This window comes from Peromyscus eremicus, chromosome 8a, assembly GCF_949786415.1.
Source record: "Peromyscus eremicus chromosome 8a, PerEre_H2_v1, whole genome shotgun sequence".
In the NCBI taxonomy this organism is placed as follows: Eukaryota; Metazoa; Chordata; class Mammalia; order Rodentia; family Cricetidae; genus Peromyscus; species Peromyscus eremicus.
Window position 1 is genome coordinate 61,484,158 of NC_081423.1, and position 23,254 is coordinate 61,507,411.

Genomic DNA, 23,254 nt, shown 5'->3' on the forward strand with positions numbered 1-23,254 from the left:
ATTAAGACAGCTCTGTAAAGTAGTGAATAGTCTTTCTCATAGGCAGAAGTAGGCTCAGAGAGCTGCTGTTCAGGTAATAAATGAAGCCAGGATGTGAACCGGAGTCATTAGAATATAGAATCTATGCTCAAGAAATTTCAATGAAGCATCCTGACTTTTCCAAATTGGAACCGATTTTTAAATTCTAGAAGCTGGATGTGGTGACCTGTGCTTATAGTCTCAGCTACTTGGGAGGCTGCGACACTGGGGACAGGATCACTTGGTCCTTCTGGGTCATGTAGGGAAATGTCTCAAAACTAACTAAATCAATTAAACTTAATCCCAGAGTAGCCAATCATGCTAAAAAGTTACGGTTTTGTCAGTTCCGTCTTTAAGCTTTGAAGAGCCAGTGTCCTGAAGAGAGGCCCTATGCTAGGGATGACATTAGAAAGCTTTTCGGGAGTCAAGCTCTTGATAAGCTTGGCTTCACTGAAATAAATATTCTCCTTCCGCTGGGGGGTAGTGGTGCGGGGGTGCGGTGCATGTTAGTAATCCCTGCACTGGAGAGGCTGAGGCAGGGGGCTTGCCCAGAGTCTGAGGGCCAGCCTGGGCTACTTAGCGAGTCTTGCCTTCTCTCTGAGCTGGCGCTATGGAGCTACGCAGTGCCCGGCGCGTTCCCGGGAAAGCGAGGTTCAGATCAAGTGTCCTGCCCGGCGGATACCCGCTCACAGGCTCTGCCTGCGCACTCGTGTGCGTCTGCCCTGTCGTTCGCAATTGGCAGCGGTCGGGCACCGTGGTCCCGCCCCTTCATGCTGAGGTTTCCTATTGGAGGAAACTCACGAGGCCCCGCCCCTCGGCGACCTGGGCAGCCGGAAGCGAGTATGGCGGCCGCGGGGACCGCGGCTACGGACCTAGGTGCGGTGGGTTTCGGGTGGAGGGCGCGGCGGGGAGGTCTCGCGGGCGGAATGTGCGGGTGGGGCGCGAGAAGGCAGACAGGCCCCTCCAGGCTGGGTTCGGGGGCACGCCACGCGGGAGCGGCTCGCACGGGGAATCCCGGCAGCTCGCGCTTGTCTGCGATCGCCGTGTGGCGGGCATCGCACCCTGGCTCCCGAGCCTCAGTCCGCCCCTTGTGCCCTCAGAGGTGGTCCGGGGCAAGCGCTCCGCGCTGTTCTTCGCCGCGGTGGCCATCCTGCTGGGACTGCCGCTCTGGTGGAAGACCACGGAGACCTACCGAGCCCCGTTGCCTTACTCCGAGATCAGTGGGCTGAATGCCCTGCAGGTGAGACTTGAGTGAGGGAGACGAGGGTGGAGGGGGGCCGCCCACCGCAAGGTGCAGACGTCGCTCAAGGCCCCCCAATGCCCTCCTCCGCGCAGCTCCGGCTCATGGTGCCAGTCACAGTTGTGTTTACTCGGGACTCGGTGCCCCTGGACGACCAGGAGAAGCTACCCTTCACCGTTGTGCATGAGAGAGAGATCCCTCTGAAATGTGAGTTCCCTTGAGAGAGGGTGTCGGGGCTGAGCCAGACCCAAAACTCAGAGTTGGATTCCATAGGAGGAGCGTGGGCGTGTCATAACTTACTTTAGAATGTTTTATTGCATTTTGTGTGTGTGTGTGTGTGTGTGTGTGTGTGTGTGTAGGTCAGAGGACAATATGTGGAAGTCATTTCTCCTTCCACCTCATGGGTCCTGGGGAATCCAATTCAGGTCATCAGGCTTGGCAGCAAACACCTTTACTCCCTGAGCCATCTCCCTGCCCCCCGCCCCCCAAAAGATCTCTTTTGGAATGAATGAACAGTGTGTTTATTTAGGAAGGGGAGAGATAGCCTTAAGTTCAGTGTCGTCATGGTAATTTAATTCATAAGGTAAGTTCTGCTACCTATCAGTAGCAGTTGATACCCATCAGTGTGTAGAGAAAGCAGGATGTACCTGGAAGAACACTCGAGTCTGGTTACACCAGCTCCTATCCAGACCCTTGCCATTCTAATCTCATACATTTGCACTTTGTTAGGTACCAAGAACTTGAGGATGAATAATAAATTGGTAATGTTTTCAAGACGTTTATAGTCACACCAGGGAGAAAGAAACAGGCAAAATACTCTAAGGCTGGAGGTTTGGTTTAGTGGTAGGGGCACAGGAGATCCTGGATTCCCTCCTTACTTGCCAGAGAGAAAGAAAGGTGGAGAGGGGTTTGACGGATAGGATCTTTTTTTTTCCTTGAGAGACGGGTTTCTCTGTGCAGCCCTGGCTGTTCTAGAACTCACTCAGTAGACCAGGCAGGCCTCGAACTCACAGAGATCCGCCTACCTCTGCCTCCCGAGTGCTGGGACCAAAGGTATGCGCCACCACTGCCTGGCTTGAAATTAGATTTTTAGGAACTGGACATTATAGGGGTCAGATTAAATGGGCAGAGTAGAGAGCCTTTCAGACAGAAGGAATACTGTGAAGGGATAGGAAGATAACTGGTATCAGTCACACTGTCTGCCAGAAGCCAGGAAGACAACTGTACAGTTTGCCTCATTTAATCCCAGCAGAATGATTCTCATTTTATAAATGAAGAAACCCAAGATTTATAGGATTTGTCTTGCTCCAAATCACAAAGCTAGTAAACATGAACTGGGATTAAATCCAGATCTGATAGTGACACTCTTCCTGTCTGTCTCATGGAGGCGTGAATGACTGAGTTGGGTAATCTGAACAGTTTTGCCTTGCTGAAATTCCAAGTAAAACATCAGGCATGGCTGGAGATACAGGCTGAACAGAGACCTTGAAGTACTGAGAGGCATGCACCACCACACGTGGCTGCAGGTTCAGTCTGTTAGGCAGAAGTGTTTACAGGAGCTGACAAGATGGCTCAGTGGGAAAAGGTGCTGGCCACCAAGTCTGGTGATGTGAATTTGATCCCCTGAACCCACATGGTGGAGGTCAGAAGACAGCCTGCTGTTACCAGTTCTCTTCTGTCACCGTGTGGGACTCTGGGCTTGAACTGGGATTGTCAGTCCCTGCACTAGGTGCTTCTACCTGCAGAGACATCTTCCCCAAAGACAGGCTAGCCTTGAACTCCTGACCCTCCCAAATACTGAGATTACAGGTGTGTGCCAGATCTCAGGAGGCAGAGGCAGGTGGATCTCTGAGTTCCAGGCCAACCTGGTCTACATTGCAAGTTCCAGGCTAGGCCAGGGCTCATAGTGAAACCCTGTCTCAACATAAAATAAAATGAAATGAAATATTAAAGACATCTAAATTACCTTAGCATTCATTAGATCTCCAGGCTTCACTCACACAGTCCTATCCATAGGCCTATATTTAATGCCTTTACAAAAGTTACTTATAATTTTATTTTTTTTCCAGTTCATTTTTGTTTATTGAGACAGGGTGTTCTTGTCTGTCTCTAGCTGGCCTCAGACTTGCGGCCATTCTCCAGCCTCAGCCTCTTGAATGCAGGGATTACAAATGTGTCTGCTGTTGGTGGCTTTAGTTCCTCTGTCATACTGAGTAACTCAGATGCCGTTACTTGTGCAGCTGCTGGTTCGTGGATCATTTTGTGTGTGGTCATTCTGCTGAGCTGTTCCTAGCTCTAGTGGCTTTCAGCTGGTTCTCTTAAAAAAAAAAAAAAAAAAAAAGGGCTGGAGAGATGGCTCAATGGTTAAGAGCACCCACTGCTCTTCCAGAGGTCCTGAGTTCAATTCCCAGCAACCACATGGTGGCTCACAACCATCTGTAATGAGATCTGGTGCCCTCTTCTGATGTGCAGTCATACATGCAGGCAGAACAATGTATACATAATAAATAAACAAATCTTTAAAAAAAAAAAAAAACTTAAACATTTTTTAGATTTTACTTATTTCTACTTTATGTGTATGTATGAGTGTTTGCCTGACTGTAGTCTGTGTACCATGTGTGTTCAGAGAACAGAAGAGGGAATCATTCCCTGCAACTGGAATACACACAGTGTGGGTGCTGGCAACTGAACCCTGGTCCTCTAGAAGCTGAGCCATCTCTCTAGCCCCTGGTTCTCATTTTTGTGTGTGTGAAAAATAATTATAGTACTTCAAAAATAGCTATTTTGTTTCTTTTAATGTGTGCGTTCGTGTGTGTGTTTGGCATGTGCATGCTTGTGTATATGTGCGCATGGATGCACTCTCGTGTACATACAAACAGGGAAACCTAAGGCCAGTGTCGGGTGTCTTCCTCTGTTGTTTCCCACCTTCGTTGTTTGAAGAAGCGTTGCTCACTGAACCGTGAGTTATCTTAGAATCCCTGAATCTCCAAGCGTGGCTCAGCAGACCTCTCCACATTGCCAGACCAGATGCTTTTACCAAGGTCTTTATCATTTGACTTGTCTTCTGGTTCACTGTATTTTTGTGTTTCTTGAGATAGTATCTCTCTGTGCAGCCCCATGTCAGCCTGGTTGGCTGGCCAGGGAGTCCCCAGGACCTGCCTGTCTCCGCTCACCAGTGCTAAAGTTGCAGGCATGTGCTCCACACCCGGCTTTTATGTGGAAACTGGGGGTGTGAGCTCAGATCTTCATGCTCGTGCAGCACACTCTCATGCTCGTGCAGCACACTCTTCATGCTTGTGCAACACACTTCTTATGCTTGTGCAGCACACTTCTTATGCTTGTAGCTAGAGCTTTCCTGCCTTGCCCACAGTCAGGACAAATCTCTCTCACCTGCCAGTCCCACAGCTGCTCAGACCCAACCAAGTAAGCACAGAGACTTATATTGGTTACAAACTGTATGGCCGTGGCAGGCTTCTTGCTAACTGTTCTTACAGCTTAAATTAATCCATTTCTATTAATCTATACCTTGCCACGTGGCTCGTGGCTTACCGGCATCTTCATATGCTGTTTGTCATGGTGGCGGCTGGCAGTGTCTCTCTGACTCAGCCTTCCACTTCCCAGCTTTATTCTCCTCCTTGTCCCACCCATACTTCCTGCCTAGCCAACGGCCAATCAGTGTTTTATTGATTAATCAGCAACACATTTGCCATACATCCCACAGCATATGCTTGTGCAGCACACTCTTCATGCTTGTACAACACACTTATGCTTGTGCAACACAATCTTTTTGTTTGTTTGTTTGTTTGTTTGAAGACAGGGTTTCACTGTGTTTGTACCCCTGGCTGTATTGGAACTCACTCTGTGGACCAGGCTGGCCTCGAACTCGCAGAGATCCGCCTGCCTCTGCCTCCCGAGTGCTAGGATTAAAGGTGTGTGCTCCACCACCGCCCGGCTTGTACAGCACATTCTTTATGCTTGTGCAGCACACTCTTTATCCACTGAATCATCTCTGCAGTCCTCTTCTGAATGTTTTAGGTTTCATTTTCCTTTCTTTTTTTTTTTTTTTTTAAGATTTATTTATTTATTATGTATACAATGTTCTGCCTGCATATATGTCTGCATGGCCAGAAGAGGGCACCAGATCTCATTACAGATGGTTATGAGCCACCATGTGGTTGCTGGGAATTGAACTCAGGACCTCTGGAAGAGCAGCCAGTGCTCTTAACCTCTGAGCCATCTCTCCAGCCCCATTTTCCTTTCTTATTACATTGGTCAGGACCGTCACAAAGGACAGTGCTGAGTAACCCTGAACGACGGAGGAGACAGCAGGCGTCCTTGCTTTATCACTAACTTCCTGCGTTGTACCAGTGCTTTGGTTTTCATCAGGTTTATCGACTGGTTACCATATGGTTTTTCTCCTCTCTCCAATCAATGTAATGTACATTGATGAAAGTCCCCCAGTTTGGAGATTTCTGGCAAGAGGACCAGTGAGCTCACAGTCAGAGGCGAGCGCTGGGGCAAAAGGGTGAAGGGAATGTCATGTGTCTGCTGTCATCTTTGCAGAAATGATTGGAGTGGCTGTCACTGCTTGGTACATGTACATTTTCTTTCTCTGAAGAGCCATCCTGATGTCGTTAATGCTGGAGGTGCCCAGCTGGGCAGGTAGCTGAGGTCCAATGTCCTTCACGTGCTCTTCCTTCCAGACAAAATGAAAATCAAGTGCCGATTCCAGAAGGCCTACCGGAGAGCTCTGGACCACGAGGAGGAGGCACTGTCGCTGGGCAGTGTATATGGTATGACAGCTTTGATGAGTCGGTCTCTTTTTCCTTCTGCTCTCCTGTGCTGGCTAGTTTTATGTCAGCACGACACAAGATGGAGTTACCTTAAAGTAGGGAATCTCAGTTGAGAAAACGCCTCCATAAAATCCAACTGTAGGGCACTTTCTTACTTAGTGATTGATGGGGAGGGCCCAGCCCATTGTGGGTGGTGCCAGCCCTGGGCCAGTGATCCTGGGTCTATAAAAAAGCAGGCTGAGCAAGCTGTGATGAGCAAGCCAGTAAGCAGCATCCCTCGAAGGCCTCTGCATCAGTTCCTGTCTCCAGGTTCCTGCCCTGACTTCCCTCAGGGATGGACCTGGAAGTATAAGCTGAAACAAACCCTCTCCTCCCCAGGTTACTTTGGTCATGGTGTTTCATCACAGCAGTAGTGACCCTGACTAGGACATCTAAGTGTGATTTCCATGCTGTGTCTTCACTTCCCAAGCTTCTCTGAGAAAGCTGGGAATGAGATGCCTTGGGGTTCAGCCCAGTCCCTCTATGGGCTGAAAGCTGGACTGGGTGGCCCAAACACCCTGGGGTCCTGGGGAAGCTGTAATAATGTTGCCTCTGACGGGTCACGACTGTTATCTCCAGAGGCAGAAGCCATGTTAGCTGAGCCAGAGAAGCAAGCAGAGGGCTCCCTGACGGTGTACATCATCTCCGAACACTCCTCCCTTCTTCCCCAGGTAGGCCGAGAAGAGCTGCTGAAGACTGGCCTTTTCTGTTGGCTCATCCTCTCCCAGGCCACCTTCTTGTAGGGGTGCTGCCTGTAACTCTCACATGCTATAGAAAGTTCCACGATTCACAATACACATACTAGTGCGATTATTCACTTCTATCAGTTTGGGTCTTTCTAAACCCCAAGACTGGTGTGTGGTTAAGGTGCTAGTGATTATTTGTTTTTTTATCGACAGAATCTCATGTAGCAGGGCTGACCTCAGTGTGTAGCCAAGGATGGCCTTGAATTTCCTGTCCTCCTCTACCTACCTCCCAAGTGCTAGAATTAATTACAGGCATGCACCATTGTGTCTGTGTGTAGAGTCCCAAGGCTCGAACCCAGGGCTTCCTGATACCTCCAGTCCAATTTTCTTTCTTTTTTTTTTTTTTTTTTTTTTTTTTTTGGAAACAGTCTCTCTGTGATGTAGCCCAGGCTATCCTGGAACTCATTCTGTAGACCAAGCTGGCTTTGTTACAAAGGGGGGGTGGCAGCAGGAGGAAGTGCCTTTGTGCTTTCCTCACTGGGCCGTGGTCTTCCGTCCCTCTATACCCTGCACAGGACATGATGAGCTACATTGGACCCGAGAGGACAGCGGTTATACGGGGGATAATGCACCGGGAAGCCTTCAACATCATTGGCCGCCGCATAATCCAAGTAGCCCAGGCCATGTCTTTGACAGAGGATGTGCTCGCCGCTGCTCTGGCTGACCACCTCCCCGAGGACAAGTGGAGCTCTGATAAGAGGAGGCCTCTCAAGTCCAGCTTGGGTAGGGCTCTGGGCTTCGTTACAGACAGGGAGAAGAAATGAGTCAGGTGGATGGAACAGCGGGAAATCTGTGCAAGCTGCTTTTGCCTGTCTTTTCTGGTCTCCATTTTCAAAAAGATTTTTTAGATTTATTTATTTTATGTAGATGAGTGTTTTGTCTGCATGTATATATGTTATGGTGTGGATGCTTGGAGGTCAGAGAGGGTGTCAGATCCTCTGGAACTGGAGTTAAGATGGTTGTGAGCCACCCTGTGGGTGCTAGGAATTGAACCTGGGTCCTCTGCAAGAGCAATGGTACTTTAAAGCTCTAAGCCATTTCTCCAGTTTTTTCTTTCTTTTCTTTCTTTCTTCTTTCCTTCCTTCTTTCCTTCCTTCCTTCCTTCTTTTAAGATTTATTTATTTATTATGTATACAGTGTTCTGTCTGCATGTATGCCTGCATGCCAGAAGAGGGCATCAGATCTCATTACAGATGGGTATAAGCTGCTATATGGTTGCTGGGAATTGAACTCAGGACCTCTGGAAGAGCAGCCAGTGCTCTTAACCTCTGAGCCATCTCTCCAGCCCCTCTTTCTTTTTCTTTCTGTCTTTCTTTCTTTCTTTCTTTCTTTCTTTCTTTCTTTCTTTCTTTCTTTCTTTTTTTTTTTTTTTTTTTTGAAACAGCTCTAGCTGTCCTGGAACTCACTCTGTAGACCAGGCTGTCCTCACACTTAGGGAAATCCTCCTGCCTCTGCTTCTGCCTTTGTAGTGCTGTGATTAAAGGCAGGAGCCACCATGTTTGGCTTCCCTATTTCTTTTTTTTTTTTCTTTTTTTCTTTTTTTTTTTTTTGTTTCTTCCAAGACAGGGTCTCTCTCTGTAGCCCAGGCTGTCCTTGAACTCACAGAGATCTGCCCGCCTCTGCCTCCCGAATGCTGGGACTAAAGGTGTGTGCTACTACTACCCAGCCCATTTTTTTTTTCTTAAAGCACTCAGTAGTGTTCCTTACCTCACCTCTGTCCTCTCTGGTTCTTCCTGGCACCCTTCCCCATCCAGATGAGGTGGGCTAGAGGCTGCCTCTTTTTCCTTGGTGTCCTCTGAATTCCACGACTCCTTTTTCTGTAGGCTACGAGATCACTTTCAGCTTACTCAACCCAGACCCCAAATCCCATGATGTCCACTGGGACATCGAGGGGGCTGTCCAGCGCTATGTGCAGCCTTTCCTGAGTGCCCTCCGTGCCGCTGGCAATTTCTCTGTGGACTCTCAGGTAAGACCCGGATTGAGTTAAGGAATTTCTTTCCAAGTCTGTACACATTGAGTGTTTCCAAGGGCGTCTGCTCTTCCATCTCTTAGAGCATGCTGGTTTGCTGGCATAGCTATGTGCAGGGCAGTGTCATGCGAGCAGGTGCAGGTGTGTAGCTTGTGGGCATCGCTGTGTGTGTGTGCGCCTGTTCGATCTCCATCAGCCCATTGATCCCTTGAGGGCAGGTGCCGGTGTCCTTTCTTCCTTGGTGTCTGGCTCAGGGAGTCCTTCCTGTCAGAGCGGCTTAAAGCAGCTTCCTTAGGACTCTGGGACTTCTTCAGCAGTTGTACCTAGATAGGAAAGCCGTCAGCCGCTCTTCAGGAATTTATTAAAAAAAGCTGTCTGAAATATGTGCACACTGTAACAATAAAGCCATAAAGAATGCTGCTTGCTTTCTGTATCACATCCTGTCCTTGTAGGGGAAATGCGGGGGGGGGGGGGGGGGGGGGGGGGGGGGGGACGGACTGTTTATCAAGTCCTGCTAGTGGGAGTGGTTATCTCAGAATAGCATGCTTCATTGGCTCTTGTGAACCAATGCGTTTTTTGTTTTTGTTTTTGTTTTTGTTTTTTTTTTATGCTTTTTCTTCATTTTCCTCTTTGGCTGTTTGGAAACCTAGTAAAATATGTGGTTTTCTAAGTATGTGTTTAGTATGTTAACTTTATCTTAATTTTGTTATTTTCTTCCATACACCTATTTTCTCTGAGCCCTGACTTTGTCTTGTATATTTTGCCTTGTCCTGAATGTATTTTTACAAGTTACCTCAACCCTTTTTTTTAGAGAAAGTAGACTCTAAATTCATGAATAGAGAAGAGAAATGGCCTGTTCTGTCTTTTCACCACAGATCCTTTATTATGCCATGCTGGGAGTGAACCCCCGCTTTGACCCAGCCTCATCTAGCTACTACTTAGCCATGCACAGCCTCCCCCATGTCATCAACCCGGTGGAGTCCCGGCTGGGTGAGTGCCTGATGAGTCTTTCTGCCAGGCCACGGAGGAACACTGTAGGCATAGCCTGGGGTTGGAGGTGGGTTGTGTGTTTTGATGGTCTCTGGGTTGAATTGGTCTTTTTGGATTGGGAAGATTTCCTCTCTTTCTTTCTGTCTCTGTCTCTGTCTCTGTCTGTCTGTCTCTCTCTCTGTGTCTGTCTCAGTCTCTCTGTGTCTCTCTCTCTCTCTCTCACATCCTCTCATCTTTCCTTTTCATTGTTTGAGGCAGAGTTCATGTACCTCAGAAAGGTAGAAGTCTTTGTTTTGTTTTGTTGAGACAGGGTCTTATCCTAGGCTGGCTTCATGCTCACTATGTAGCCAAGAAAGCCGTGAACTCCTGACCCTCCTGCTTCCACCTCCCCAAGTGCTGAGATTATAGGCATGTGCCACCATACCCAGCTTTTAAAAAAAACAACACTAATTTTTCTTCTCTCAGTTCTGGGGATTGAACTCAGGGTCTTGTGTTTACCAGGCACGTGCTCTACAATTGAGCTGCATCTCCAGCCTTGGAAAGCAGAATTTGGGGTTTCTTTTCTTTTCTTTTCTTTTTTTTTTTAAATGATTTATTTATTGTTATTTCACGTGCATTGGTGTTTTGCCTGCATGTATGTCTGTATGAGGGTGTCAGACCCCTTGGAACTGGAGTTATGGACAGTTGTGAACTGCCATGTGGGTGCTGGGAACTAAATTAGGTCTTCTGGAAGAACAGCCAGTACTCTTAACCGCTGAGACACCTCTCCAGCCCCTTGACTTTTCTTGTAACATTTCTTTCTGTAGTTTGTGGCTGTTGAGGGGACTGTTGTGGTATGCATGTGGAGGTCAGAGTACGCTTGTGAGAGCTCGTCTTCTCTTTCCATTATGTAGGTCCCGGGGATTAGATTCAGGTCACCAGATACGGTGGCAAGCACCTTTACCCACTGGGCCATCTCACCAGCCCAAAGCAGAATTTGAATGCACAGTTGTGCTCATTGAATTAGGGGAACCTTGAAGCTAGGATTGTAATCCTTTGTCTGGAGGGAAGGAGCCCTGGGGAGTGTGGTGAAGAACCAATACAGGCAGACCAGAGTTAAGTGCATTAAGTATGGACCAGGGATTTCAAGAGGGCTGGCACAAGTGTCCTCTGCAAATTCCTCTTTCCTTTGTGACTTCGTTCATTCCACAACATTAGCAAAGGACGCTCTGTGGCAGTGTGAGGACGGAGACAGAAAGGCTGTTGGTTACAGCAGAGGGAACGTCCCAACAAAGAAGAGTAAGAGCAGAGAGACCGAGGGAGCTTGGGGTAGTTTAGGAAGCTGAAACGGAGTGGAGACCACAGATGAGGCCCAGGAGGCCGGCACCCGACCGTTAAGGACTGTGGTGAGGAGTCTGAGCTTTAGCCTGCTGTGAAGGTCTTTGAGGGACAGCAGAGAGCTGCCAGGAGACCAGCCTGGAACCAGGTAGAGTTGAAGTTCCTCTTTGCAGAGTCCAAGCGAGCTACCGTAGACAGTGGAGGGTGGGCTCTCAGAGGGCAAAAAACCAGGGATATTTGGAGGTCAAGGACTCTGTCCCATCCACGTGGTACATGCAGAAAAGTTGGGAGGAGTTGAGAGTGCCCTAGTGAGTGTCATTTGGGGGAACTCCGATCCAGGAGTCACGTGTTTGGGTGTCCTAACCCCTCTGTTTGTACCCCAGGATCCAGCGCCGCCTCCCTGTACCCTGTGCTCAACTTCCTACTCTACGTGCCTGAGCTCGCCCACTCCCCTCTGTACATTCAGGACAAGGATGGGGCTCCAGTGGCCACCAATGCCTTCCACAGTCCCCGCTGGGGTGGCATTATGGTAATAATCACCCTATTGAGACCCCAGAGTCCACATTTCTTTCCAGGGAGCTCCCATCAGCTTGTCTCTGGGGGGAGGAGCGTGTGCCAGCGAGGTGTGCCAGCGAGGTGACGGGCTGTGCTTGAGCCCCTCCTCTGCCAGCCCGGCTGTTTCTCTGGTCAGTGCTTTTTGTACTCACCAGTTTGCACTGGAGGCTAGTCTGTGTCCATCTTAGCTCTTGGCTTCCATGGAGGAGTCTTACGGTGGTGAGACCCTGCTCCCCTCTGTCCTCTGGTCCATGGGTAGGAATGCTAAAACAAGATAACTCTTTTGAATTTCACAGGACCTTTGAGGGGCCAATTAGCATAATGTGCTTGAAGCTTCTTTAGTACTTAAGTACATGGATACTCAATTTTTAAAAAAAGAAAAAGTAGGGGAGAGGGTTGCTGTGCCCCTGGGATGTATAGCCTGTGGATACCAGAAGACATATCTTCCTTTCCTTTAATGGCCTCTGACTACTAAGCAGAAAGGTGCAAGGTCCTGTGTGGTATTAAGGTAATTTCATTCCCCATTTTCAGATATACAACGTCGATCCCCAAATCTATAATGCCTCAGATCTGCCAGTGAGAGTTGAGGTGGACATGGTGCAGGTGATGCAGGTGTTCCTGGCTCAGCTGAGGTGAGGCCCGCCCTGCGTGATCCCCTCGGGGCTATGCCCACCGACCGTGTGGATATAGGCGGGGTGGCAGAGCAGAATGCACTCTCACCTGGGGGAGTGCCATGGAGGGCTGTGGCTGTGCCTAGAGCCCCAGCGAGACCAGGAAAAGTTTCCAGATGGTCCTTCTCCTAAGGAGGACAAGCAGCTGGCAAACCTTGCCCTCAGAAAAGTAGAAGCCAGCTTTCCAGATGTGATTAGGGGTGCGTAAGAGAACAACTGTTGCTGGGGCATGGTGGCAGCACACGCCTTCAATCCCAGCACCCGAGAGGCAGGCAGATCTCTGTGAGTTCGAGGACAGCCAGAGAAACCCTGTCTCAGGGGAAGAAAAAAAAAAAAAGAAAAAGAAAAAGAGAGATAGGAAGTAACTGTTTTGGTTTTTTTTTGTTTTTTGTTTTTTGTTTTTTTTTTTTTGAGACAAGGTCTCATCATTTTTAATTTTTTATTTAATTTTTTACTTTATGTGTATGGATGTTTTGCCTGCATGTATGCCTCGTGCCCACAAAGGCCAGAAGAGGGCACTGGCTCTCTTGGGACTGGAGTTACAAATAATTATAAGCCATCAGGTGGGTGCTGGAAATTAAACCCAGCTGCTCCTCTGGAAGAGCAGTCAGTGCCCTTAACCACTGAGCCACCTCTCCAGCCCCTTGTTTTGTTTTTCTTGTTTTTTGTTTTGTTTGTTTGGTTTTTAAGAAAATAGCTACCTATGTTGTGTAACCTATGAATTAAGGGCAGTCATCTGCGCTCTACATTGAAGATGCTGAAGTGGCTTCTGAGTAATTAGGACTGTATTCTGGTAATTAGCAGCACCTCGAGGCACACATGTCTTGTCAAAGGTGGGCCTGCCATCCCTGTCCCACGGAGTCCATTTGCTCAGAGAAAGGGTACAGAGAGGGAATCAAACTAAGCTGGGGCTAAAGAACTGTTTAAACCACAGCACGGTTTCCAGACAAGATCTTGGAACTCCAGTGTGGAAATGGAGATACTTGGTCGAGGCGGGGTTTGGAAATCTGGGTTGTCTGCTGCCACTTCTCATTCCTCCACCTCTGTGGTCCTCCGTAAAACCAGTGCCTGGCTAGGACAGACACGATGGGAATTTTAGCATCGGCACCCCTGTGCACAGCAACTCTGGTCTCCCGGTACCATTTCCACAGGCTTCTCTTTGGGATTGCTCAGCCCCAGGTGCCTCCAAAATGCCTGCTTTCAGGACCAAAGAGTGAAGGACTCATGACCTGGGAGCTGGACCGATTGCTGTGGGCTCGGTCGGTGGAGAACCTGGCCACAGCCACCACCACCCTCACCTCCCTGGCTCAGCTTCTGGGCAAGATCAGCAACATTGTCATCAAGGATGATGTGGCATCTGAGGTAAATGGGCCAGGAAGGGATGAGCCAGGGTGCCTGTGAGCATGCCGTCCATAAATAAATCCCTCAAGCTTCCTCTGGAAGCCATGCCAGCTCCCCAATTGGAGTCTAGGTGGGAACAAATGAAAGTTTCAAGCTGACCCTCAGAAAATAAACAACAGCCCATTTTGACTAACTTCCACATAGCTTGGGTGGACTCCAGGAAACTTCCCCTGGGAGACAGAGGGTGCTGAAAGGCCAGCACTCTTCCCTTGCCCCGTGTCTAGGACATATTGGTGACTCCCATCCCTTCACCTTCCTAGGTATATAGGGCTGTGGCTGCGGTCCAGAAGGCAGCGGAGGAGTTAGCCCTTGGGCACCTGTCAGCCGCCTTTGTGGCCAGCCAGGAAGCCGTGACATCTTCAGAGCGTGCCTTTTTTGATCCCTCGCTCCTCCACCTCTTGTATTTCCCCGATGACCAGAAGTTTGCTATCTATATCCCACTTTTCCTGCCTATGGCTGTGCCCATCCTTCTGTCTCTGGTCAAGATCTTTCTGGAAACTCACAAGTCCTGGAAAAAGCCTGAGAAGATAGACTGAGCCGGGTGGCATGTCAGAGGAAGCCTTCCTGTCTGGCCAAGCCGGGGTGTTGGGCTGAGAGGCCAAAGCGAGGTCCTATGGTTTGTCTTCATTCTTTGTTGGCTCTCTACCAACCAGAGGATGCCACTCCACGGTGGGCTCACCTTCCTTCCCCTTCCCATCCCACTAACCTGGTCCTCCACCACACCTAGCAGCCTAGGAGGACACATTTTCTGGATCTCCACATCTGGCTTGAACTTAAAGGCCTTTGCCTGTCTACTCCTGGGCAGGGGTACCTTGTTCTTCCAGCCTGTCAGCACGGCATACTTCTGTACTGAGAGGTGGATTGAGGGGAAATCCTTGGGTTGAATTATAGCCCCCTCCTCTCCACTTCTAAGATCTTCTCCCTCCTTCCTGACTGGTATCACCCATTGGGTACAGCCTAGCCTGGTCTAGGAGGCAGCCGCTCAGGACCTGTTTCTGCCTTGTGGCTAAGGTTCCCCTCTGCCCTTTCAGAGAGGCAGTGTGGTACAGGAGGAAACATTTCTGACTTGGAATCCAACAGGCCTGAGTCAGACCCCTGCTGTACCTACGGACTGGAGAGCTTCAGATAGGCTGCTCTTCTCTCTGAGCCTCAGGTTTTCATCTGTCGGAAGCACTGATGACGTCACTCTCAGAAGGGGGTTGGATTAAATGTGATAAGCATGTAAAAGTGTTCTGTATATTGGGCTCTTTAAAAATATATATTAGGTTGTTAATAAACATTGGTTGAATATGAGTTGATACCACCTGTCATAACTCACTCATGTGTGAGAAGTAGTCTGATCTGCTCTGAGCTCCCAGGTCCTCCATGTCCCACCTGGCCATGTGTCTGCCCTCCCTGACCCATTCATTGTCCTGTACAGTCTGGACACCTGGGCTGTGGTGTCTGCCTAAAGCTGTGAATATCTGCTTCTGCTTTTTAGCAGGAATTCTAGGGGGGATAGCTTGAGCCAGTGACAGCCCTGGAATATTAATTCTTAAGTTCAACAGAGGGAAATAGTGGGTACTGGCTGCCAGGAGCACTGTGCTAGTGCTGGGCTGTTACAGAGAACAGAGTATCGAGACAGTATGGCTGCTTTCATGGAGCTGGCCTTTGAGGAACAAAGGTCAGGGAACAAATACAAATAATTTCGCCTAATGCATTGGAAAAAAAAAAACAGGCTGGCTAGTTGGTAATTGAGAGGAAGTACTTTAGAACTGGGTGGGTGTGGGAGGTTGAGACTTGAGCTGGAGTCAGGACGAAGCTATCAGGGAAAGACCTTGAGGTTGGAACCCACAGAGAGAGGAGAGGTATTCAGTATCCCTTACATTATCCAGAAGAACCATGAAGTTCAAGAGGACCCAGAGGATCCTGGCTCTACCCGGGGAGATGCCAGACGGTGGGCGGGGCATGTGTGACGCGCCCACTATGGGCGTGGCCAAGGCGGGACGGCACCTGGGGCCCGGCCGGGGGTGGGGCGGCGGACGCTCCCCCTTCCCCTGGCTCCAGCCAGCGCAGGCAGCGGCGGCGGCGGCGGTGGCAGCAGGCGAGGATCCGCGGCCCCGCGAGGCCATGAAGGTGAAGAAGGGCGGCGGCGGAACCGGGCCGGGGGCGGAGCCCGCTCCAGGGGCCTCGAACCGGAGTGTGGAGCCCACGCGGGAGCCTCGGGCGGAATCCGAGTCCGGGTCCGAGTCCGAGCCAGAGCCAGGCCCCGGGCCCAGGTTGGGGCCGCTGCAGGGCAAGCAACCCATCGGGCCGGACGACGTGCTAGGGCTGCAGCGGATTACGGGCGGTGAGCACCGGCAAGGGAGCGCCTCCGGCGGGCTGGAGGGAGAGCGCGGGAGGGGGCCCACGAGGCTCAGAGTCCGGCCCCCGCTCTCACCCCTCCCCCACGCAGCGCCCCTCCTCTGTGTCCCCTTACTTTCCCTCTGCCTCCAAGCCTGAGATCTGTTCTTTTCCTTGGTCCCTTGATGCGCCCCATCCTCTCCTTGTAATAGGGCTTCTTTTCTCCTTACTCCTTCCTTTTCAAGGGGCCCACCCCTTTTCCCATGGTGGAGGTGCGGCAGGAGCTGCATTTGTAACCCTTTCCCCTGTGGAGTCTTCGGGACCCTTTGAGGCTGGTCACACAGGGGAGTGTGCCTGACTTGCAGTCCGCCTTCAGCACCTACCCTCCGCCTAGGTGGAGGCGAGGAAGACCCTCAGGCTCCCTGGCTGTTACTGCCCTCACCCTGCTTCCCCGATTAGGGCTAGGGCCATACTCTTGCCGAGAAGGTTTACGTTACAGATCAGGGTGCTTCAATATGTTGCCTGTGGGCTGTGTCATGGAAGCGAACGTGTGACCCCAAGCCTGGACTGGCTGGTCCTTGTTTTTTTTTTTTTTAACCAGGCTCTGTCATCAAAGAAAGCCTAGTCTCCACTGGAACTGTTTCCAAGCTGTGCTGCCTGGATTAGAGACCCAGTGTTGCCCCATAATTGGTTGTTGTGACCTTGGGAATGTAATTTCATTTCCAGGGGCATGGTTTTTTTTTCATCTGTAAAATGGGAACAGTGTTACCTCCCTCAAGGTTATTGTGAAATAAAGCCTGTCTTCTGATTTTGGACAATGCTTGGCATGCTGTGCGTGCTCTGTCAACGGGGCTCTTTATCAGCAGTCCTGGAGGCTACACAGGACTTGGTTCAGAGCGGCTGCATACAGGCAGATAAGTGAGCATGCAGGGCAAAGGCAGACATCACTACAGATGGTGAGCAAGGGCTAGAGAGTCTTCTGGCAGAAGGCTGGCTGGGCCTCGAGGAATGGAAGGTATTTGGAGAGAGAATGGCATGCTGCCTTGGAATGAGTGGGTCACCAGCAACCTGCTCCGGCTCCCTTTGTGAGCCCGCAGTCTCTTCCTATGGGATGGACCCAGGTGCGAGAGCGGACCTAAACCCTGGAGCTGCAGGAGCAGGAGAGCGGAGGGCTCCCAGACAGCTGTGAAGGGGACCAGGATGGCAGGCCTGAGCTTGTGCATCTGGGTCCCTAGGGGCCTCCCTCCTCCTTTCAGAGCTAGGCAGGAGCAGCATTCTTGGCTAGACCTCCAGAGCGTCTCTCCCTTGGCCAAGCAGGCATCAGTGGAGGGAGGGGCCTGGACCAGGCTGGTGTTGAAGCCAGTGGGCTGCATTTTGTAACAGCAGCCCTTCCAGTTCAGCTTAGCCCTATGGGTGGAAGGCAGGACCACCTGCCTCACTCCTGGATAACTGAAGGCATGTTTTGCAACTAAGGAAGCCTCCAGGTGAAGTCACAGCACGTGTCTCCCGGTCTGGAGGGAGTTCATAGCCTGTAGAGGGTGAGCAAGGGCAAGCGCCCCGTGAGAGCCCTGTCCTGTGTGGGATTTGAAAATAGGGTTCCAAGCCTCTCCACAGTGCCTATTGTCTTCTGACCCTAATCACACAGGTCTGAGGTTTGTTCTTCCTGGATTACCAGGCCCTGAATCCAGCTTAGGAAGCTATTTGTGGCTCCAGCAGGAGAGCAGTTGGGTTCTGGGCCATTATTCTGGCCTGACCTTGGGTCTTAGGCTTCATTTGACTTGGCAGAGGGGAGGGAGTGGCTGCAGTGTCCTGAGCCATAGGCAACCCCTGACCCTCACGCCCTGTAAGGGCGGAGGGGCTGACAGATGGAGTTTGCAGTGTAAGAGACTGAGGTCTGGGTGTGAGTTGTTCCCAGTGAGAGGAGAGGTTCCCAGGCTGGGCACAGGGTGAGAAGGGAGGCGTTTCCTGGGAGCTGGGCAACTAGGATCCTGCTTCCACTTCTGCCCTCTCCCCCTCCCCCTTTGCTCAGCAGCACCTTTCTTAGCAGCTTTGTGTCAGAACTTACTGAGCTGTGATGGACAGGTCAGGGCTCAGGACCCTCTCTGAAATTTTACATCGTTTCTGCCAAGCTCCAAGGTGCTAGAGGGCTGTCAGGAGGGCTTCCTGGAGGAGGCCGGCCCAGGCTTGGGGAGGAGACAGACCTAGGGAAGAGAGAATGACTTTGTATTCACTTCCTCTTCCAACCACAGAGGAATAGGAGGTGGCCCAGGGGCCTAGAGGGTGACTTCCGGGCCTCTGTGGGTCAGCGGGAGGATGTGGTACTTTGAAGGTTGACAGCACCCAAGCCTCCCTAGCATTTTTCTGCTCCTTCCTATTTTCTTGCCAGGGCCTCCCCTAGGACTTGCCGTTGCTGCTGTAAGAACAGTAAGTTGCATGAAGTGGGAAGAGCAGGAGTTCAAGGCCAGCCTCTGCCACATAGTAGATTTGAGGTTAGCCCAGGCTGCATGAGACCCCGACTTAAAAACAGCAACAACAGAAGAGTGATTAGGGTCACACCATGAACTCCCCAGGCAGTGCCTAGTTCCCCTGGTTTCCTTCTGAGCCCAGGACTTCCTCGCCTCATCCATACCCTGCTGCACCTGCCACGCTATTTCCTGGCTTGGCCTATGCTCTTCTCTGAGAGCACTTTCTCCCTGCCGGTGGCTCTGGGCCAAGACTGGAAAGATGACCTCTAAGGGCTCCCTCTGTTTGCTAAGACTTCCTCCCATTGGGAGATCAGCAGAGGATCTGTTGAGCAAAGCCAGTCTCTTCTCCCCCAGTAGCCTGGGCTCCCAGCTTGAGTCAGCAGAGATCCCATAAGCTGCTTAAGGGACCTGGGCTCACCTAAGCTGCTTATGCGGGGTGGGGGTAGGGGGTAGGGGTGGGTGGGAACCAGGGGCAAGAGAACAGGGAAGGGGTACCAACCTGTCCCCAAAAACGACCCATGCAAGGGGAAATCCCCTCAAGATCTGTATGCCATGCCGCAGGGTGTGTAATGGGGTGGGGCACACTTCAAGGAAGAACCATAATAGCCTTCCCTCAAGGGGCAGAGCTGCATGCTCCCTTTGGAGTGAGGTCCCCCTTCATGCTGGAAGCTTCTACTACACAGGAGGCCTAGTTGTCCAAAGGATGCATGCCAATTTGGCAGAGTAGAGGCTGAAAGAAGGGTCCCCCAACTAGAGGGTGGAACCAGGAAAGATATGGTGGAGGTGACCTCCGTCGCCTGAGCCTGTGAGGCCACTAGGATGAGGCTGTTAATCGCTGACTATGTCCTCATAACAGAATCCTGTCCCCTGCTGTGTGGGGACTTCTCTCAGATAGGGTCACAGTTTTCTTTTTTGGAGGGCAGTGGCCAGAGGGATCAGAGTGAGCCTTAGGGTCCCACAGAAACTGAATTGACAGTGGGCATTTGGGGGTCCCTGTTTGCTCAGCTGCCTGTCTCCCCTAGACTACCTGTGCTCCCCTGAGGAAAATATCTACAAGATTGACTTCGTCAGGTTCAAGATCCGGGACATGGACTCGGGCACTGTCCTCTTTGAAATCAAGAAGCCCCCTGTCTCAGGTGAGTATGGTAGGTGGGTCATTGACTGTAGAGTGGGCTCCCTAGGTTCCTTGAGCCACAGGAGGGTCAGAGCAGGGTCCAGGCTCGAACCCCAGCATACTCAGGTGTCCGTAGGCAGTGAGGCTTCTTTTTCTGCCACTGTTTCTCAGGGTGGACATCTTGGGAGCACAGTCCTGTTTAGTACTGGCCAGCCTGCCCTCTGCTGGCCTCCCTGGAAACTGCAGTCCCAAAGGCCTCCCATAATCCTGTGCACGTCCTCTGGCTCTGAGAACCCCTGAAAATTGGTGACTTGTTGACCTAGAGCACCCTAGGGACCACCATTTAACAAAAGTGTACCAGAAACTTCTGGAGAGTTTGGAAAAGTTCAAACAGAGGCCCTCGGGGGAGGGTGGAGGAGGCAAGGGCCCCAGCCTGAAGCCCGCTGAGCCCAGCTGGGGTGCATTGCAGAACGGTTGCCCATCAACCGGCGGGACCTGGACCCCAATGCCGGGCGCTTTGTTCGCTACCAGTTCACACCTGCCTTCCTCCGCCTGAGGCAGGTGGGAGCCACGTGAGTCACGGGGCTGGGGTGAGGGCTGGGGGCGAGCGCGAGGGTGGGAACAGCCCTTCCAGAACCTCTCACTGGTGGTCTGCCTGGAGCCTGGTCCCTTGGCTGGCTGGCTGGCTGGCTGGCATGGAGGCTACTCTCAGCCTCTGCCCCCTTCTCTTAACACAGGGTGGAGTTCACAGTGGGAGACAAGCCGGTCAACAACTTCCGCATGATCGAGAGGCACTACTTCCGGAACCAGCTCCTGAAAAGCTTTGACTTCCACTTCGGCTTCTGCATCCCCAGCAGCAAGAACACCTGTGAGCACATCTATGACTTCCCGCCTCTCTCTGAGGAGCTAAGTGAGTGGAGATGTGTAGAGCCCGAGCGTGGGGGTGGGGTGGGGTGGGGTGGGAGGGTCGCGCCTGTACATCTGACCCCTTTTCACCCATCCTGGGTCACTTCTCTACCCGGTATCACTGCCACACCACCAGGAGGGAAGCAGGCCTGCCTCCCCCTATCCCAGTCCTGAAGTCCTTAGTGGCCTGGCTCAGGTTCCTGACCTTTGTCCTGGCTGGGCCTCTCTTGCAGTCAGTGAGATGATTCGTCACCCGTATGAGACACAGTCTGACAGCTTCTACTTCGTGGATGACCGGCTGGTGATGCACAATAAAGCAGACTATTCCTACAGCGGGACACCCTGACCCCCCCACAGTGCCCCTGCCTATGAGGCTGTGGCCTAGTCCCTGTGCTGTGACCTCTCCAACATCATCTCAGCTTGGGGACGGCTCCAGTGGCTCTGGACCCTGAGTCAGTGTTGGGAGGAAGGGTACCCAGCATCCCTAGACCAAGCCTCTGGAACTCATGGGGCCCGTCACATGGGGAAGGGCAGTCGGGGAGCCTGTTTGCCCTCGTGTTCAGGAAGGTGTTCAGGAAGGCCTCCTGGAAGCAGAGGACTTCTGGACACCTCACCTGGTCCACTGGGCCTGAGTTTCAGAATAGTGTTCTCTTCTTGAGGCTGTGACTAGATCAGGTTAGGGATCCATTCCCTGTCCCCTGCCTGCCACTTCGGGCTATTTATAGTTGTCAGTTCATAGATAAAGAGCCACAGTGGGTACCCTGGTCTCAGCCCCGGCCTCCTCCTCCTCCATCAGGGGCCAAGACACTGCCCAAGGTGTGAGAGGGGTGGGTTCTGATTGCAGCCTGTGGTAGGACCTGGACAAACTGTATATAGTTTTCAATAAACCTCCTTTTCTGTTCTTGGGTGTGGCCAGCCTGTGTGTCTATAGGGAAAGGGGAGGGTAGAGGGGGCTAGTCACATTTTATCTGATAAAAGTACATGGGCAAATCAGCTTAAAAGAGGCAAGGTTTACTTTAGTTCAGAGCTTTCAGTCCATGGCCCCATCATGTGGGCCTGTGGTGAGGCAGAGGGATGATAGAGAAGGTGTCCTGGGACAGAATTGTTCACCCGGTGGCAGAAACAGAGAGAGAGAGAGAGAGAGAGAGAGAGAGAGAGAGAGAGAGAGAGAGAGAGAGGTGCCAAGAACAAGACACTCTCTGCAAAGATTGCATTTGTCTCCCCCATCTAGGCCCTCATGGTCATCTCTATTGCCACTAGCTGGGACTAAGGTTTTAACATGAGCCTTCAGGGGAATGCTTCATATTCAACCATTTCTTCATAGCAAGAGAAGAAACCCTTCCACGCCCCAGCGCCCTCTGGCCAGTGGGTTTTCCTGGCCTCAGATTCTTAACATCTAAGTCAGCATTTAGGACATGGCACAAGCTAGGATTCCTCCTATGATGGAGACCCAAGGTCTGGGAGGGGAAGCTTTGGCATAAAGGTAGAGTTGGCAGGGCAGGGACTGGAGGGAAGACTATCGACTCAGGAAAAGTACGGGGAGGTGGCTTTGTTTTTCACTTCCTCTGACCCCCAGAGGCCACACTTAAGTGTGCTTTCGGCCCTCATCAGAGAAGGGCAGGACTTTGGCTAGGCCTCGAGTCATCTCCCTGCCCTCAGCAGTCTTGCAACACCCTTAGCCTGGCAAGTCCTGTGTATAATACTTCCGTTAGCCTCTGACCCTTCCCAGGCCCCTCTTCTAGTGGAGGGAACTCAAGAACTGAAGAAGGAGGGGGCCTAGCTTAGGGTTCACGCCGTGATGTTGCAGGTCCTGTTTTCCACGTATCTAACACCAGCCTACCATCCAGGCTGAGTAACCCCAGCCCTGGGAGGCCCAGAATGCCTGGCTCCTGCCGGCTCTGTGGAGCTCTGAGAGCCAAGATCTCTCCTGAACTTTGGAATTCTATATGTATGTATATATATGTTCATGTGTAGGCGGGGTGCGTGTCTGTAGAGGGCAGAGGTCAACACTTTAGGTCTTCCTCAGTCACTCTTCACTGTATTTGTCTAGACTGGACCTCTCATGAAACCTGCAGGTCACCATTTGGCTAGGCTACCTGGCAAGTCTGTCTCCACCCCAGTGCCATCGCTCTGGGATTAGAGATGCACACTACACTGCCATCCCTGACATTTTGTGTAAGCACTGGGTATCTGAACTCAGGTTCTCATACTTAAGTGGTAAGTACTTTTACGGACCAAGCCATCTACCCAGCCTGGAACTTTGGGACTTCTTAAATGAGTAGACACTGTTGTCTCTGGAACATGATATATGCTGCTGGGCACACAGGGAGCAGGAGAATTGTTCTTCCTTCTTGGAGATTTCTCAGGAGAGTTATTGAAGGAAGCAGCTTTGGATCAGTGCATGTAAAGCCAAGATGCCTCTGATAGGAAGATATGCAGAGAGAGACAGAGACACAGAAAGAGATGGGAAAGAGAGAGAGACAGAACATTGAGGCAGAGGGAACAGCCTAAGAAGCCAAGACTCAGAGACAAGCTTTATATTTGAGAGACAGTAGCTATGATGTGAAAGGCAGATCCATCCACTGAGCTCAGGAGTTGCAGCTGCTTCTGAGGAAGATGAAGCATCCCGAGGAGGACTGAGCAGAAATGACCTGGACATGTTATTACAGCAATTTCTTTTACCGTTTATTAGAAAATATAACTCGGGG

At 51.2% G+C, this 23,254-nt stretch overlaps 2 protein-coding genes across 2 annotated transcripts; both read left to right on the top strand.

The window, feature by feature from the left end:
* Positions 1 to 797: 797 nt before the first annotated feature.
* On the top strand, positions 798 to 14,664 carry Pigs (phosphatidylinositol glycan anchor biosynthesis class S). Its single transcript, XM_059271289.1, has 12 exons — positions 798 to 894; positions 1,119 to 1,258; positions 1,354 to 1,465; positions 5,962 to 6,051; positions 6,670 to 6,761; positions 7,352 to 7,559; positions 8,660 to 8,802; positions 9,681 to 9,795; positions 11,496 to 11,641; positions 12,199 to 12,299; positions 13,490 to 13,700; positions 14,000 to 14,664. Exons 1-12 carry the CDS (start codon positions 861 to 863, stop codon positions 14,273 to 14,275), a joined length of 1,668 nt encoding a protein of 555 aa, XP_059127272.1. The 5' UTR covers positions 798 to 860; the 3' UTR covers positions 14,276 to 14,664.
* A 1,078-nt stretch (positions 14,665 to 15,742) lies between these two features.
* Unc119 (unc-119 lipid binding chaperone) lies at positions 15,743 to 21,447 on the top strand. Its single transcript, XM_059269550.1, has 5 exons — positions 15,743 to 16,068; positions 19,549 to 19,662; positions 20,110 to 20,212; positions 20,378 to 20,550; positions 20,780 to 21,447. Exons 1-5 carry the CDS (start codon positions 15,849 to 15,851, stop codon positions 20,890 to 20,892), a joined length of 723 nt encoding a protein of 240 aa, XP_059125533.1. The 5' UTR covers positions 15,743 to 15,848; the 3' UTR covers positions 20,893 to 21,447.
* Positions 21,448 to 23,254: the final 1,807 nt, after the last annotated feature.

Excerpts from the sequence above, each read along its gene's own strand:
- Pigs (XM_059271289.1), top strand. The coding sequence starts at position 861 with ATGGCGGCCGCGGGGACCGCGGCTACGGACCTAG. Across the intron at positions 7,560-8,659 it reads GCCTCTCAAGTCCAGCTTGG|GCTACGAGATCACTTTCAGC; the intron begins GTAGGGCTCTGG and ends CTTTTTCTGTAG. Across the intron at positions 11,642-12,198 it reads CCCGCTGGGGTGGCATTATG|ATATACAACGTCGATCCCCA; the intron begins GTAATAATCACC and ends CCCCATTTTCAG.
- Unc119 (XM_059269550.1), top strand. The coding sequence starts at position 15,849 with ATGAAGGTGAAGAAGGGCGGCGGCGGAACCGGGCCGGGGGCGGAGCCC. Across the intron at positions 19,663-20,109 it reads CAAGAAGCCCCCTGTCTCAG|AACGGTTGCCCATCAACCGG; the intron begins GTGAGTATGGTA and ends GGTGCATTGCAG. Across the intron at positions 20,551-20,779 it reads GCCTCTCTCTGAGGAGCTAA|TCAGTGAGATGATTCGTCAC; the intron begins GTGAGTGGAGAT and ends CCTCTCTTGCAG.